Source organism: Panthera leo, chromosome B3 (genome assembly GCF_018350215.1).
Source record: "Panthera leo isolate Ple1 chromosome B3, P.leo_Ple1_pat1.1, whole genome shotgun sequence".
Lineage (NCBI taxonomy): Eukaryota > Metazoa > Chordata > Mammalia > Carnivora > Felidae > Panthera > Panthera leo.
This window is the reverse complement of record NC_056684.1, coordinates 60,230,912-60,247,856: the sequence shown is the minus strand read 5'-3', so window position 1 is coordinate 60,247,856 and position 16,945 is coordinate 60,230,912. Positions and strand designations below refer to the sequence as shown.

General features: G+C 37.6%; 1 protein-coding gene across 7 annotated transcripts in view; it reads right to left on the bottom strand.

The window, feature by feature from the left end:
* Nucleotides 1-16,945, bottom strand: part of TTBK2 (tau tubulin kinase 2) — a 166,688-nt gene that overhangs the window by 45,049 nt on the left and 104,694 nt on the right. For all 7 annotated transcript variants that reach the window (XM_042942273.1, XM_042942272.1, XM_042942271.1 and 4 more), the window contains 3 exons: nt 15,849-15,914; nt 11,535-11,627; nt 10,797-10,922 (listed from right to left, as the gene is read on the bottom strand). In XM_042942273.1, the coding sequence (XP_042798207.1) occupies nt 10,797-10,922; nt 11,535-11,627; nt 15,849-15,914 (285 nt within the window). The remainder of the gene's footprint in view (nt 1-10,796; nt 10,923-11,534; nt 11,628-15,848; nt 15,915-16,945) is intronic.

The following is a 16,945-nucleotide window of genomic DNA, read 5'->3' as shown; positions in this document are numbered from 1 at the left end:
GCTGCCAGACTCACAATTGGTTTTGTAGTAGGATTTAAAAAAATAAAACAAAACAAAACAAAGAACAATCGTACAAATGGGGGAATTTGAATAAGGACTATATGTTGATGATGATATTGAATTAATACTGATTTTTCTCAGTTGGGTTACCAGTTTACAGTTATGCAGGAGAATGTCTTTGTTTTTAGAAGATACATAATGAAGTGTCTTATCTAAAACCTACTTTCAGATGGTTTGGCAAAAGAATATTTGTGTTGTATGTATATACATGTGTATTCAGTTTCAATCATCAAGGTGATCATTTTTTTTGTCAAACACGCATTTTTATATGGTTTGATGTAAGTGAAGAGTGTTAACAGTTGGTATATCTAGGTATACAGAAGTTGATTGTACTTCCTTACAATTTTTGGGGGGGGGGGCTGAAAAATTATTCAGCTGTATGTGGGTGCATATGCACAAATCATCACAAAGAAATCTGCCTCTTTATTTGGTTTATATTATATATTTCAATTTTTTGTCTTCATTTGTTCAAGATCTTATTTTTCTTTCTTTTTAATTTTTTTTAGTAGGCTCCACACCAAACGTGGAGCTCATGGTGGGGTTTGAAATCACCACCCTGAGTTCAAGACCTGACCTGAGATCAAGAGTTGGATGCTTACCTGACTGAACCACCCAGGTGCCCCAAGATTTTATTGTTAAGTAATCTCTAAACCTAACATGGGGCTCAAACTCACAACCCCAAGATGAAGAGTTGCATGCTCTACTGACTGAGCTAGCTAGGCACCCCTCATTTTTTTGTCTTTAAATTCTAAAACTCTGATGTGACGTGGATAAAGATCTCACAAAGATCATCCTTTATGAGAGTTTGAGGATTGGGATACTGAAAATTTCAGGGAGGAATAGGGTATATAGATACAAATTTGACAGTCAGCATATAGATATGAAAAGGTATTATTTAAAGTCGCTGAACTGGATGATATCATCTAAGGAGAGTAGGAAGCAAGAGGTCAAAGGGCAAAGGCCTAGGGCACTCCAACATTTGGTTGGAAAGAAGACTCAGCAAAGGAAACCAAGAAGGAGTGGTCAATGAGATAGGAGAATCAAGTGTGTGCTGTTTTTGATGCCCAGTGAAGAAAACATCTCAACAAGGTGACCAAATGCTATCAATGGTATATTTATAGCTATTTCTGATTATTTGATTGGTTTCTTTCTTTCACCCAAACTGTAAGCTCTAAGAGGTTGGTGCATGTCTGATCATCACAGTATCTAACACAATACTTTATATATAACAGCAGTGTTGTGATTTATAAGTTATAAGTTTGGTCAATCACATGACCAGAATATACTTCTTATGTATATTTGGTCTTTGTTCATAGTTCCCGGCACACAGCTCCCAAAACCTTGAAATTTCCTGAAAGAAAAGAGCAATAGGAGCATCTTTTGATATAATAATATTTGATCTATAGTCCTCAGTTCCTGAAATCACTTTAGAGCCATAAACATGAAATGACTATCTTGTTATTCATAACAAGCCCCTTCCCACCACAACTGGGTTTTTGTTAATGAGGTAACTTTTGGAAAGCTCCTCTGGATAAGGGCTGCCAACAATGCGATTAGAGACTTGTAACTTTCAGTCCCATCCCCTGGCCTCCAGGAAACAAGAGAGGGGCTAGAAGATGAATCGATCAACAATGGTAAATGATTTAATCAATCACGCCTATATAATGAAGTCTCTATAAAAACTAAAAAGGATGTGGTTTGGAGAGCTCTTGGGTTGGTAAACATAATGGAGGTGCCGAGAGAGTGGTGCCCGCAGAGAGGGCATGGAGGCTCCACACCTTTTCCCCATAGCTTGCCCTATACATCTCTTCCATCTGGCTCTTTCAAAGTTAAATCCTTTGTAACAAACCAGTAATCTAGTTCGAAAACTGGTTTCCCAAGGCCCGTGAGCCACTCTAACAAATTAACCAGGCCCAAGGAAGGGGTTATGGGAACCTTTGGTTTATAGTCATAGGTCGTCAGAAGTACAGGTGACAACCAGGACTTGCGAATGGCATCTGAAGTGGAGGGCGGTTTCTGGGACTGAGTCCTTAACCTGTGGAATCTGATGCCATCTATCTCTGGGTAGATAGTGTCAAAAGTGAGTTGAATTGCAGGACACCCAGCTGGTGCCAGAGAACTACCAGGCTGAGGGGGTGGGGGGGGTGGGGGTAGAGAGAGAAACCCATGTTGGAATTACGAGTCCAGAACCTTTAAATAGCTACTCTCAAAACATTTCCAGAACAAGTATTTGTGATAATATTAACTAAAAGATTCATATAACGCTACCTTTCATTTAAATCCCAAAGAAAAAATAATACATGTAGAAAAGGAAACTAAATAGATAAAAGGAACTGGAAACGGCATGGCTATAAGACCTCAGAAATTTGATTTTGGTCATATTTTTGTTGACTTAAGTTACCTATGTTATAGCTTAGACTTCCCCAAAGTGTCAGAGTTAGAGGGCTACAGAAAACCCAGAAGGAAGATGGATTGAGACCCAGCATATGGGAACAGAAGTGGCATACCTTGGACTACTCTCTTGACTTTGGAAATAGAGGTTCTCACAGAGTGAGCTGCATGCCTCCTGAAAATGGAGTCCCTGTCCCTGAGGCAGTACCCGCCTTGCTGTGTGAGCACTCAGACGGCCACTGCCACACTGCTACAGCCCGTACCGGGCTGCCAAGGAACGATCCTAAGCAGTTTTTATGCCAGATGTCCTTTTATCATGGAATTATTTTCTTACATTTATCAGAGTATAAACGTATGCAGCATATGCCTTTGGGCCTCAGATAAAAAAGTCTGTTACTAAGATGGTGACACCAGAGACCCAGCAGCAGAAGGCAGAAGGATGGAAGGTACAGCACAGAACAAATAGACCTTCCCTGACCCTCTAATTTATGGGAGGTTCCCCCTTGTTATTCTCCAGCTCAATCTCTTATTTTTTGCTTCCTAACAGCCCATCTAGGCCTTCTGAAAAATTTAACTCCAATGTCATCAGACTCAGGGGAATCTTAAAACAGCAAGAGGCAAGCCTGCTGCATTCTGATGCAACCTCTGCTTAAACAGTCCCATTCCTAAACCTGGGAAGTATATTAACAAGATTAGTAAGAAATGTGGTCAGCTTTGGATTTCCTATCCTATACTCTGATTTTAGCAATGCTGTGGCACTGTATGGACTGGCTGACATATACATTTTAGTTTTAGGTTCACCAACAGTGTGGATATTTATGGGTTTTATTGGTCTTCTCAACTTGCTAAACAATGCTTCACATCACTGGAACACTCTAATAAAAATACTTTTGTGGTCTTTTGTCAGGATCACATGATTCCATTAATTACTGACAAGAATTTCTAATAATTCTTCATATAACTCTGTAGTTCTTTCACTGCATTTTTATCAACCAGTCATGTTAGTATTTGTTTTACAGTGGCTGCTGTGTTTGTGGCCACCTCTCCAAAGAAGTCAAGATGGTAAAAAACAGGGCTTTTTGGAATGAGTCAGAAATTGGGTTCAGACACCACTTCCAGTACCACTACTGGAAACCACCAGTTTTCCCAGGCAACAGGTCTAAAGTAAGTCTCCATAAAATGGGGATAATAACCCTACCCATGTATTGCTATGGCATTGTTAGGTGTCATTACCATGACAATAATGTGCAGAGGCACCAAGAGTTTTTATTTTTTAATTTTTTATTTAATTTTTTTTTTGAGAGAGAGAGTGAGTGAGTGGCGGGGAGGGGCAGAGGGAGATACAGAGAATCTTAAGCAGGCTCCATGCTCAGTGCAGAGCCTGATGTGGGGCTTGATCCCACAACCCTGGAATCATGACCTGAGCCAAAATCAAGAGTCGGACACTCAACTGACTGAGACACCCAGGCGCCCCCCACCCCAAGGGTTCTTCTTTATCCAATCTGATGCTATGTTAGTTTCCCATTAACTAGTAACTGTGTCACCTACACGTGGAGTCTTGTGGTGGAATTCAAGGTTAAGATTTTCCTATTTACTCCTCAGAGATATTTTCCTTTCTCAAAATATTTTAAAAAGGATTATTTAAATTACGTGGTGGTCACAATAGGGTTGAGTGTTTTTAATCATTATGTACATTTCTGAAAATGTTGGCCCAGCATTTTTTCTTTAATCTGAAATAATTAAAGATTAATAGTAAATTACAATAATAGTACAGAGAAATCCCCTTCACCCAGTGTGCTCCAATAATAACACCTTAAATAGCTAGAGTACAATATCCAAACCGGGAAAATTACATGGGTACAATCCACAGAGCTTATCAAATTTCACATTTTACATGCACTCACATGTGTGTGTGTATTTGTACATGTATAAAACTATAGAATTTTATCATCTGAAGAGATTCATATCCCAGCATCTTTTTCTTAGAGTTGCTATCCTCTTTCAGAATTTAATTTATCCTCTTTCAGATATTCGGGGGCACCTGGGTGACTCAGTTGGTTGAGCATCAGACTCTTGCTCTCGGCTTAGGTCATGATCTCACAGTTGTGAGAAAGAGCTCCCATGTGAGCTTTGGGCTGGGCATGGAGTCTGCTTGGGAGTCTGTTTCTCTTCTCTCTCTCTCTCTCTCTCTCTCTCTCTCTCTCTCTCTCTCCCCCTCCCACCCTCCCTCCCCCTATACCCTTCCCCTGCTCATGCTTTCTCTCTCTCAAAAAAAAACCCCATAATATTCATAATATGATCTCTGTTTCAATCATGGCTATAATTCTGATAGCTTCACTTAGTTTAGTTTAACAGATAGAAAACAGCATTTATAGATTTCCTTAGTAGGTGATTGTGGGCAAACTAAGATTAAATTGAATTTTCCTAACATTTGCTGAAAACTTAGGTGCCAGGCACAGTGTGAGGATAGTGCAAGACAAAAAAAGAAGACATGGTTGTACCTCCAGGACTTAAAGCCAGCTGGGAAGATACACTTATACATAAATACTAAGCACTGATAAACTTGGACGTAGTTTCCCAAAACACTATAACTCTTTCCAAAAGCAAATGCCAGCCATTATTCTAAGACATGCATAAAAGATTCCTGGTTAAGAGCAAAACAACTCTTCTCTCTAGGTCTGGACTAGATGGCTACTAGATGAGGTGTTGGCTATGTGCAACTTGTTAACATGGAAATGTTTTCTTGCAAGAAATTCTGACTTTTAAGGGCTTACAAAGCAGAGACATTCAAAGTGAACATGGCTTTGTAAAACAGCATCATTTAACACTCTGATTATAAAATATATTCACTCCAGTCTTGGCTCAGAACATACAAGACATAATGTTTTTTGACCTTTGATGTAGCTAGGGAAGCAGTCATGCTAAATACTGGGGTTTTTTTTGGTTTTGTTTTTTTGTTTTTTGGGTTTTTTTTGCTTGTTGATAGAAGATTTCGTTATTGTTTTTAACCACAATGGTTGTCCAATGAGGAATTTAAAATTTTGAAAGAACAGTAATTAAACTCATATTCCTGAACAGATACCAAACTGTAAAATTAACCATATGGACAGCATTAGTTCACAAAGTGTTCAGATTCAAAGCAGAGTAATTTTTCTCAAAATGAAGTCCATAGGAGGACTCTGTGAGGGAAGCAAGAGACAGAAGATGCAGTCAGACCTTTTTGGAACCTGATGTCACATTGATACTAGTCATGAGAACATACCAGGCACACCAAAATCTTTTCCCCAATTATCTTTCTCCTTTCCACCTGTCCTCTGCTCCCACTCACTGCTTATGAGAGATCAGAGAGCAAGAAAGAACCAAAAGAAAATATTTTGCCTGCTCTCTCTCTTCCAAAAGTAGTAAAATTATTATATTTTGTTTTGTTATTAGATGACAAAGACACAGAGAAGCCCCTAGGAGAATGTCCAAATGAAAAACATGAGAATAAGAATATGTTAATTTAAAGTAATTATAAACAGGGTGCCTTGCTGGCTCAGCTGGTTCAGCAACCAACTTCAGTTCAGGTCATGATCTCATGGTCTGTAGGTTTAAGCCCCATATTGGGCTCTGTGCTGGCAGCTTGGGGCCTGGAGCCTGCTTCGGAATCTGTCTCTCTCTCTTTCTCTCTCTCTCTGCCTTTCCCCCACTTGTACTCTGTCTCTCTCTCAAAAAATAAACATTAAAACAAATTTAAAAATTAAATAAAATAATTATAAATCTAACTTTCAAATTTAAGCTAGTGAATACAATAGTTTTCTTTAGATTATAGACATAACTAAGTGCTGAATGTGATCAAAATTATTTTGCTTGCTCAACTTTTATACTCCCATGCGAACTCTATCAATAAAAAATTATTAGCACCCAAGATGAGAAAGTTGGAACATTTTCCAGCTCCTCCTGAATCTAGTATTACAGGTAGAATTTTATTACAAGTAATATGAATTCTGTGCCTTTCAGAAATACATATAAAATGTAACTATAAGAATATATTCCAAAGTGACTTGCATACAATGGATTTTCTCCATTTGTTACACAATCTATAGTTATTAATGCAAAAAGCCACACAGGAAAGAAGGTGACAAGTTGACCCACTTAACGTCTCTAAGTACTCAAGGCTATATATTGCCTCTCTGTTTTATATCTTGTTTATATGTTATACAAAAGCTGCCATTTCACACAGAAATAGCTACCACATACAAATAAGTTCACTATGCTGTTCAGAGTCTTTCAACCGGGCAACACTGATGAATGTAAAATTTTCATTAACAGTAAAGTCTATGTATTGTCCTTTGTATATGAAAATGATAAACTGATACACCATTTTTATAGTTACACCTCAGAGATATTGCAGATTGGGTTCCAGACCACCAGAATAAAGCAAATACCACAATCAAGCAAATCAAGTGAATTTTTTGGCTTCCCAGGGCATATGAAAGTTATTTCTACTGTACTGTATACTATTAAGTGTACAATAGTACTATATCTAAAAAGAAAACAATGTACATGCCTTAATTAAAAATATTTATTGGAGGGTGCCTGGATGGCTCAGTCAGTTGAGCATCCGACTCTTGATTTTGGCTCAGGTCATGATACCATGGTTGTGGGAATGAGCCCCATGTTGGGATCCATGCTGAATGTGGAGCCTGCTTAAAATTCTCTCTCCCTCTGCCCCTTTCCCCTGCTTGTGCATGTGCTCTCTCTAAAATAAAGAATAAAATAAAATAAATTTAAAAATTTTTTTAAAAACAAAAATATTTCTAGAAGATGCTAACTATCATCTGAGCTCTCAGCAAGTGAATCTTTTTGGTGGTAGAGGGTCTTGCCTTGATGTTGATAGCTGTTGACTACTCAGGGTGGTGGCTGCTGAACGTGGAGGTAGCTATAGCAATTTCTTTTTTAAAAAAAATTTTTTTTTAATGTTTATTTATTTTTGAGACAGAGAGAGACAGAGCATGAACAGGGGAGGGTCAGAGAGAGGGAGACACAGAATCTGAAACAGGCTCCAGGCTCTGAGCTGTCAGCACAGAGCCCGACGCGGGGCTCGAACTCACAGACCGAGAAATCATGACCTGAGCCGAAGTCGGCCGCTTAACCGACTGAGCCACCCAGGCGCCCCTATAGCAATTTCTTACAATAAGACAACAATGCAGTTTGCCACACTGATTGACTATTCCTTTTACAAGTGATTTCTCTGTTCCATGTGATACCTTTTTTTAATGTTTATTATTTATTTTTGAGAGAGAGAGCGAGCGAGCACGTGTGTGCACAAGTGGGGGAGGGGCAGAAAAAGAGAGGGAGACAGAATCTGAAGCAGGCTCCAGGCTCTGAGCTGTCAGCACAGAGCCTGATATGGGGCTCAAACTCACAAACTATGAGATCATGACCTGAGCCTAAATCGGATGCTTAACCAACTGAGCTACTCAGGACTTCTTTCAAAACTGGAGTCCATCCTCTCAAACCCTGCCACAGCTTCATCAACCAAGTTTATGGAATATTCTAAATTCTTTGTTTTCATTTCAACAATCTTCACAGCATTCTTCACCAGAAGTAGCTTCCATCTTAAGAAACCACTTTTCTTTGCTCATCCATAAGAAGTCACTCATCTATTACAGTTTTATCATGAGACTGCAGCCATTCAGTCATGTTTTCAGGCTCCATGTATAATGCTAGTTCTCCTGCTATTTCCATCACATCTCCAGTTACTTCCTCTACTGAAAGTCTTAAACCCTTCAAAGTCATCGATGAGGGTTGGAATCAACTTCTTCCAGACTCCTGTTCATGGTAACATTTTGACCTCTTCCCATGAATCATCAGTATTATTCATGGCATCCAGAATGGTAAATCCTTTCCAGAAAGTTTTCAATTTAGTTTGTCCAGATACACCAGAGGAATCATCATCTATAGCAGCTATCGCCTTATAAGACATATTTCTTAAACATTAAGACTTGAAAATTGAAATGACTTCTTGATTCACGGGCTGCACAATGGATACTGTATTAGCAAGCATGAAAACATTAATCTCATTGTACATCTCCAACAGAGATCTTGGGTGACCATGTCCATTGTCCATGAGCAGTCATATTTTGAAAGGAATCTTTTTTTCTGAGTGGTAGATCCTAATAGGGGGCTTAAAATATTCAGTAAACCATGTTTTAAACAGATATGCTGTCATCTGGGCATTGCTATTCCATTTACAGAATACAGGCAGAGTAGACTTAGCATTCTTTAAGAGCCCTTAGATATTCAGAATGGTAAATGAGCACTACTTTCAACTTCAAATCACCGGCTGCAGTAGCTTCTTCTTTTTTATTTGATTTGATTTTTTTAGAGGAGAGAGCACGAGGGAGCACAAGTGGGGGAGAGGGGCGGAAGGGGGTAAGGGAGAGGGAGGGAGGGAGAAGGGGAGAGAGAGAGAGAGAGAGAGAGAATGAATCTTAAGCAGGCTTCATGGAGCCTGACACGGGACTTGATCCCACAACCTTGGGATCATGACTTGAGCCAAAATCAAGAGTCAGATGCTTGCTCAGCTGACTGAGCTACCTAGGCACCCCTGCAAAAACTTCCAACAAGAGAGTCAACCTGCCCTTTGAACCTCTGAAGCTAGACATTGACTTTTCTTCTCTAGCTATGAAAACCTTAAATGGCTCTTCTTCCAATAGAAAGCTGTTCCTTCTACATTGAAAATCTGTTGTTTAGTGTAGTAGCCACCTTCAGAAGCTAGATCTTCTGGATAACTTGCTGCAGCTTCTATATCAGCACTTGCTTCACCTTGTACTTTTATGTCATGATGAGGGCTTCTTTCCTTAAGCCTCATGAACCAAACTCTGCTAGCTTCAAACTCTTCTTTGGAAACTTCCTCACCTCTCTCAGCCTTCACAGAATTGAAAAGAGTTAGGGCCTTGCTCTGGATTAGGCATTGGCTTAAGGGAACGCTATGGCTGGCTTGATCTTCTTTTCAGACCACTAAATCTTTCTCCATATCAGTAATAAGGCTGTTTTGCTTTCTAATCAGTCATGTGTTCACTGGAGTAGCATTTCTAATTTCCTTCAAGAACTTTTCCTTTGCAATCACTACTTGGCTAACTGTTCAGCACAAAAGGTCTGGCTTTCAGCCTATCTTGGCTTTTGACATACCTTCCCCACTAAGCTGGGTCATTTCCAACTTCTGATTTAAAGTGAGAGATGTGCAACTCTTCCTTTCACCTGAACACTGACAGGCCATCATAGGGTTACTAGTTGACCTAATTTCAATATTGTTGTGTCTCAGGGGATAGGGAAGCTCAAGCAGAAGGAGAGACAGGGAATGGCTGGTCGGTGGAGCAGTCAGAACACACATAACATTTATGGATTAAGTTTACTATGTTACATGGGTATGTTTCATGGTACCCCAAGACAATTACAGTTGTAACATCAAAGATCACTGATTACAGATCACTATATAACAATAACGAAAAAGTACGCAATATCTCACAATTATCAAAATGTGACACAGAGACACAAAATAAGTAAATGCTGTTGGAAATTGGTGCTGATGGACTTGCTCAATGCAGGGTTGCCACAAACCTTCAATTTGTAAAAAATGCAATATCTGCAAAGTGCAATAAAGCAAAGTGGAATGAAATGACATATGCCTGGTTTAATCTATGGGTGGCTTCATTTATGTCTTCAGTGGTAGTGATTATCTTGCATTAAGCTATATTAAGTTCTCCCTGAGAGCAAAAGAATCTTCTGAAATACAGTTGGTTGGGGCCAGGGGTGCAATTTGTGGTAAACTTAGTCAATCCTTATAAGGCCTTATTAATGGAAACCCTAAGGAAATGATTCACTGACCACAGATAAAATGGAGCCAATAATCTTCACCAACTGTTGTTCCCTAGCATATTAACATACGATATTATAGCCCTAAGCCCTCAACAGATACATTACCTAGCTGGACACTTCCTTCTGGTCAACAAATTAGTTATAGGATTTACATAATTTCAACTATCAGCAGTTCTATATACCAGATGAATCACAGCAGGAACAGTAAAATCTATTCAACCATACACAAATCTAAAACTCTAATGAAGTATGTTCTTCCAGATGGGAACACACACAAACACACACACACACACACACACACACACACACACACACACACACAGTCCTCATCAGTCAGTCACCACATTTCTCAGGATGTATTAAAATAATATCATTCTAGGACCTTCCATACTCATATACAATATCCTCAAAGCTACAGTAAGTGAAGACAAAGACTAAATGAGAGAGAAGGATTAGCCCACAGAACTCCCAAAGATGATTACCTGGTAGTCTGGTTTTGTAAAATAATCCAAAGAAGAGATGTGGTCCAAAAAGATGCTGAATTCTGGAGGGAGATGTTTCAACATAAGCCTGTGGTCATACCTCTCCTTAATAGAGCCTACTTGCTCCTGGGAAGTAAAGAGAACAGGAACTAAAGTCAATTTCTCTTGGCAGCTACACATTAACAGCCTCTCAGTAATAGTCTCAAGGGTATGTACTAGGGAATGAGATAGTGGGTAATTAAGTATAAAGCAAGAATTGAGCTCTTACTAATAGCTTAATGCACAATGCCTTAGTGGGAGAGGGGAGGATAATCAAAAGGGTAACAGAGTTCTGCATCAGTGAATTGACAGTTCGCCAAAAAAGAGTTATCTAGAGTTAAAGAGTTAAATCTAGTCTACTTTTCTTTACCAACACATTTGTTCACAGTTTTCAAATCAAACAATATAATGTAACAATTAAAATTTAAAAACTTACTTGACTTATAAAAATGAATACGGGAGAAGTAGTGAAAAGAGGGAAAGCTAGAAATCAAATCAGAAGTGATGATTTAATAGATACTCAAAGGAGTATCTATTCTCAATGTACACAGAAAAAAAATCCTAACATTAGATCTTTAATAACAGCTTAATTTTAATTTTTATATGTAAGTATTTTCTCATCAATTATGCCTACCCAGGAGAAATTTTTATTCCTTCCCCTACTAAAACTGTTATTTCCATTTCCGGTTTCAAAATTACCTTGTCCTTTATTTTTCTCCAAGGCAGCTGACCAACCACAAACTCCACCAACATGTAGAATAAGGACCAAAGGTCATCATGTCTTCCCATTTCCTTCATAAGCCAAAGAGAATTCAGTCACAATACATTACCACTCCTTGTGAGTATATTACATTGTCTAAGGCCTTACCATTGTGTTTCATCTTATGAGGCTTAAAAATTTTAACGTATTTCCCATAAAATCTTCTGGTAAATATATCTACACAGCTATGTAACAATCTGCATAATAGAAATAGATATAATGAAATACTTTTTGGTATAAAGAACACCCCAAAACCCAGATATGCTGGAAATATAATTAACAGCCCGTTAATTAATAAATCAGTTCATTAAGAAGGGAAGGTGAAGGGCAAATTAGCATTTAGTGGGTATGGGGTTTCAGTGTTGCAAAATGAAAAAGTTCTAGAACTTTATTGCACACTAATGTGAATATACTTAACACTGCTGAATTATCCCTTAAAAATGGTTAATACGCTACACTGGTGAGCATAGCATAACACAGAGTTGTTGAATCACTATATTGTACACCTGAAACTAATGTAACATTGTGTGTCACCTATACTCAAATTAAAAAAATGGTTAACATGGTAAATTTAATGTGATATGTTCTTTACCATAATAATAATTAAAAAAAAGAATTAAAGCAAATTCTAGGAGCCAAAATTAAAAGAAAGCTGGAAATAAGAAAAGCAAGCTGATGCTGAAACTTTGCCTTTGGGAACATCTGTTACAGGTTTTATCAACCAGGGTTTTAACAATCAGGAAGGGAACAGGTATAAAAGTACTGATACTACACAAGACGGAAGCTATAACTGAGACACTTTCCCCTAGGCCCTCACCATATAGCTCCGACCCTCAAAGGGCTATCTTTAGTTCAATATTTGGTACGTACATTTTACAGCAATAACTTTTTTTTTCTGTAAAATTTAACCACTATCAAAGGGATAAAGTTAGTGGTTAAAAAAAACTACCCTGAAAATTTGTTACCATAGTCCTGCCCCTCACTCAGATTTGGGGTTTAAATTTATACCACATGTGTGGTCTGGGAAACCAAGTCCAGAAATTAACTGTTTTCTGGGTAATCCCACCCTGTGGTAATGACAGATGAAAATGAAAATCCTGTCAACATTAAAGAACCCATAAATTCAGGCTTCACAGAAGTCCTATAAAGTCCCATAAAATATAAGCTCATTATTCACAAGTACAAAATACATTAGAAAGCAGGCTATCATAAGCTAATGACAAGATAAATTACAGAGCAGAATTAGATATCCAAGAATTTCAGATATGGAATTATAGGATACAGAATATGAAATAAGAATGTTTAGGGGGCCTGGGTGGCTCAGTTGGTTAAGTGTCCAATTTCAGTTCAGGTTATGATTTCACAGTTTGTGAGTTCAAGCCGTGTGTCGGGCTCTGTGCTGACAGCTCAGAGTCTGGTGCCTGCTTTGGATTCTGTGTCTCCCTCTCTGTCTGTCTCATGCTCTGTCTCTGTCTCTCAAAAATAAATAAACATTAAAAAAAAATTTTTTTAAGAATTTTTAGAATGTTTAAGCTTTAAAAAAAAAAGGGAATAAATGTCATCAGGAAGGAACCATATCCTACCCCAAAAAATAAAAAGACCTATTAGATTTGAAAAAAGACCAAAAAGAATATCTAGAAATTAAAAACTCAAGGGAAAGATTAAAAAGCTAATCAAAATCAGCAGAAAAAAAAATTAATGAACTGGAAGACAGATCTGAAGAAAGTATTTAGAAATGCAACCCAGAGGAACAAATAGTTAGATCTGAGAGTGAACCTAAAAGACATGGAGGGCAAAACAAGAAGATCTAACAAATATATCAATTTGAGATATGAAAAACGAGGGTACAGAAAGAAAGAGAAAGAGGCAATATTTAAAGAAGAAATGTCTGAGGTTCTTCCAAAATCGATGAAAGACATGAATGCTCAGATTTAGGAAGCACAACAAATCCCAAACAGAATAATAATTATTTTTAATGTTTATTTTTGAGAGAGCGCAAGCCAGGGGTGGGCAGAGGTGGGGGTGGGGGGCAGAGGATCCCAAGCAGGCTCTGCGCTGAGAGCAGCAAGCCCAATGTGAGGCTTGAACTCATGAACTGCAAGATTATGATCTGAGTTTAAGTCAGATGCTCAACTGACTGAGATACCCACGCACCCTGCAAACAGAATAATTATAAAGAAATCCACATACAGGCACAAAAGAACATATCTGTAGAAAAGCAAAGACAAAGAGAAGATATCCAAAATAGTCAAAGAAAAATGACAAACTAAATACAAAATAACAAAAATTAAATGGACAAAGATCTTCTCAATAGAAACCACAGAATCAGAAGACAGTAAAATAATTTCTTCAAATTAATGAGATACTACAAATATTAATAATGGATTGAAATGTAGAACAATGTAGTGAACAGAGTTCATGTATTTTGAAAAGTTGTATATTGTCTGAGAATTATTCATGTTAAAAGTTTAAGATCAAGGTACCAAAAAAAAAAAAAAAAAACCAAAAGAAATGGAGTGCATTATGCTTAGAAATTATCAAGATCACAGAATAGGGAAGAAAGAAGTATATTAGAATTATCTGAGCAGTCTTTTAAAATTAGACCAGCATCTCTGAAAGTTCCACTAGTTGCACTCCTGTATCACCACATAAACTAACAACCACTGTGAAGCTCTGTAAAGGATTCTACATCTCAGGTGTCTTGGGAGCAGAAAAGAAGGTTAAGAACTGCTGATATATATAATCAAATTCCTTTACCAAGGTCAGATGAAAAACAAGTAATATGCAGGTTAACAGAGTTAACTGTTAGAGCACTCTATACTAGAAAAGCTTTTTAAAAGAAATTTGTACAAATTAAAAAAAGTAAAAATATATAATCTCTTTCTACTAGCTTCTTTGGAAATGCATATGTAGTTATAATGATCTCTGGAAATGTTTATGCTTATCTCAGAAAGACTGTCTTATCTCAAAGATTCTAATGTTGACCAAATTTTTACACAGAATTAATTAGAAAGCCTAGTAATTCTAAAGGATTTTAAGAATATATCTTTTCAAGGCAGAATAGTTGACCAGATGCCATATTAATACAACACTGAATCAAACCAAATGAGCTGACAGCCTTGGCAGGGTGCTACATTATGCACTGATAAAAATACTTTTCCTATTTTCAGTTTATAATCATATTATAAGAAACCAAATTAAATTAACTAGAGCACAGCATATAAGACCACAGCATACTCTTCTTACTATAGTTAGCATTAGTCAAATTTTCAATAAGGCAACTCTGGCTTCACAGAACAAGAATAAAGTAATAAAAGGTCAAGAAAAGATTTTTATTTAATGTTAATTTATTTTTGAGACAGAGAGAGACAGAGCAAGAGTGGGGGAGGGGCAGAGAGAGAGGGAGACATAGAATCTGAAGCAGGCTCCAGGCTCTGAGCTGTCAGCATAGAGCTCGACATGGGGCTTGACCTCATGAACTGTGAAATCATGACCTGAGTCGAAGTCAGATGCTTAACCGACTGAGCCACCCAGGCGCCCCAAAAGATTTCTCTTTTATCAAGGAATCACTTGTTAAATGCCTCAGCTTCATCCAGACAAGTTCAAGGATTCAGATTCCATAAAATAAACACCTTTCCCACTCATAATTAAGATTCAGAAAAAGAAAAAAAAATCAAAAGAACAAAAGGAGCAAAGTAAAAAAGAGACTTTAAAATTTTAATCTAAAAGGTATAATTTACTAAGATGCAAATTTTAAAGTTATCTCTGTTTGAGAGATCTTCATGAAAAGAAAAGGTTTAATGGAGAGGGGATATCACAGATTAAATGCGTACTGCAGGTACAATGCTGACTCCTATATTTCATTAGGTATTGAGAGTATGATATTCCCAAATAACTTCTTAAGATTAGAACACAGATAATTTATTTCTTCAAAATTCTATATTCAACCTGTTAACACTTACTTATACCTAATTAAGGACATAAGATTCCCTACACACACACACACACACACACACACACACACACACACACACACACAGAGCTATTATCTTTTCCAACAAATCCAATTTTATTTTTATGTAGCTGCGAGCATCTACTATCTACTCTACACACCACCACACATTAGTATTACTAACACATTACCCTTTGCTTCCAAGTACCTTCCACACTTGTGTACTCTAATATAAAAAAGTCAATCTGATTCAAGCCATCAGCATGCTTATGCAGACATGACTCTAAGTTCATATACCTACCCTGTTTCGGTGAGCATTTATTGACGCATAACGAACTGTCCCTCGAAAGCCTGCCACAGCTCGAGGCTACAACAAAATGAAGTAAAGAATAATAAAATGAGCTTCAAATAACAAAAGACTCACACACTTGAGCACGTGAAGTAGATGGGAGAAACGTGCATTACTGTCACAATAAAATACTACTTAAATTTCTAATTTTTTATTTTGAAATTACAGAAAATTAGAGAATATCTCTAAATCATGTTAAAAACTAACATTTTAGTGATCAGTGAGCCCATTTTTTTTCTACCTACATTTTAAAATACAGTAGCATTTATGATAAATAAATTCTGTACATTAGAAAACACTTGGGGCGCCTGGGTGGCTCAGTAGGTTAAGTGTCTGGCTCTCGATTCTGGCACAGGTCAGAATCTCATGGTTCATGAGATTAAGCCCCAAATCAGACTCTGCTGACAGTGCAGAGCCTGCGTGGGATTTTCTCTCTCCCTGTCTATCTGCCCTTTCCCTGCCTGTGCTCTCTCACTCTCTCTTCCCCCCTCCTCAAAATAAATAAACATTTTTTAAAAACAAAAAAGAAAGAACACTAAATGCCTTCACATATCCAGAATCATGCTAAGCTGGTTACATTTAAGTACAGTAAGACCACAAGGAATCTCTAAGTAAAGATGCCAACCTCTTCATGTCTTGGCTATTTCATTCAAACTCAATTCAAAAATGATGGCAACTTATATCCCTCTTTAAATATATAATTCATACATTCATAAATCAAGTTATTGGGTAACTATTACATGCTAGGTACTGGGAATAAAGCCAAACATGAATAATACATGATCTCAGTTCTCAGAGAGCTCAAATTAGAATACTAAGTCCAAACTCTTATTCAGCCTACAAGATTTCCATGATTTGGCATTGGCCCCATTCCAAAATGGATTCAGTTATGGTTTATGCTACAACCAACTGTGTTTCTAGCGTCTTCTGCTACTCACTCCAGCTGGAAAGCCATCTCTTCACATGCCTCCAATGGTTAGCTCTTCTACTTCACATTAGGCTCTCTGCTGAAATGTTACCTCCTCAGAGAAGTACCCCTTAATTATCCT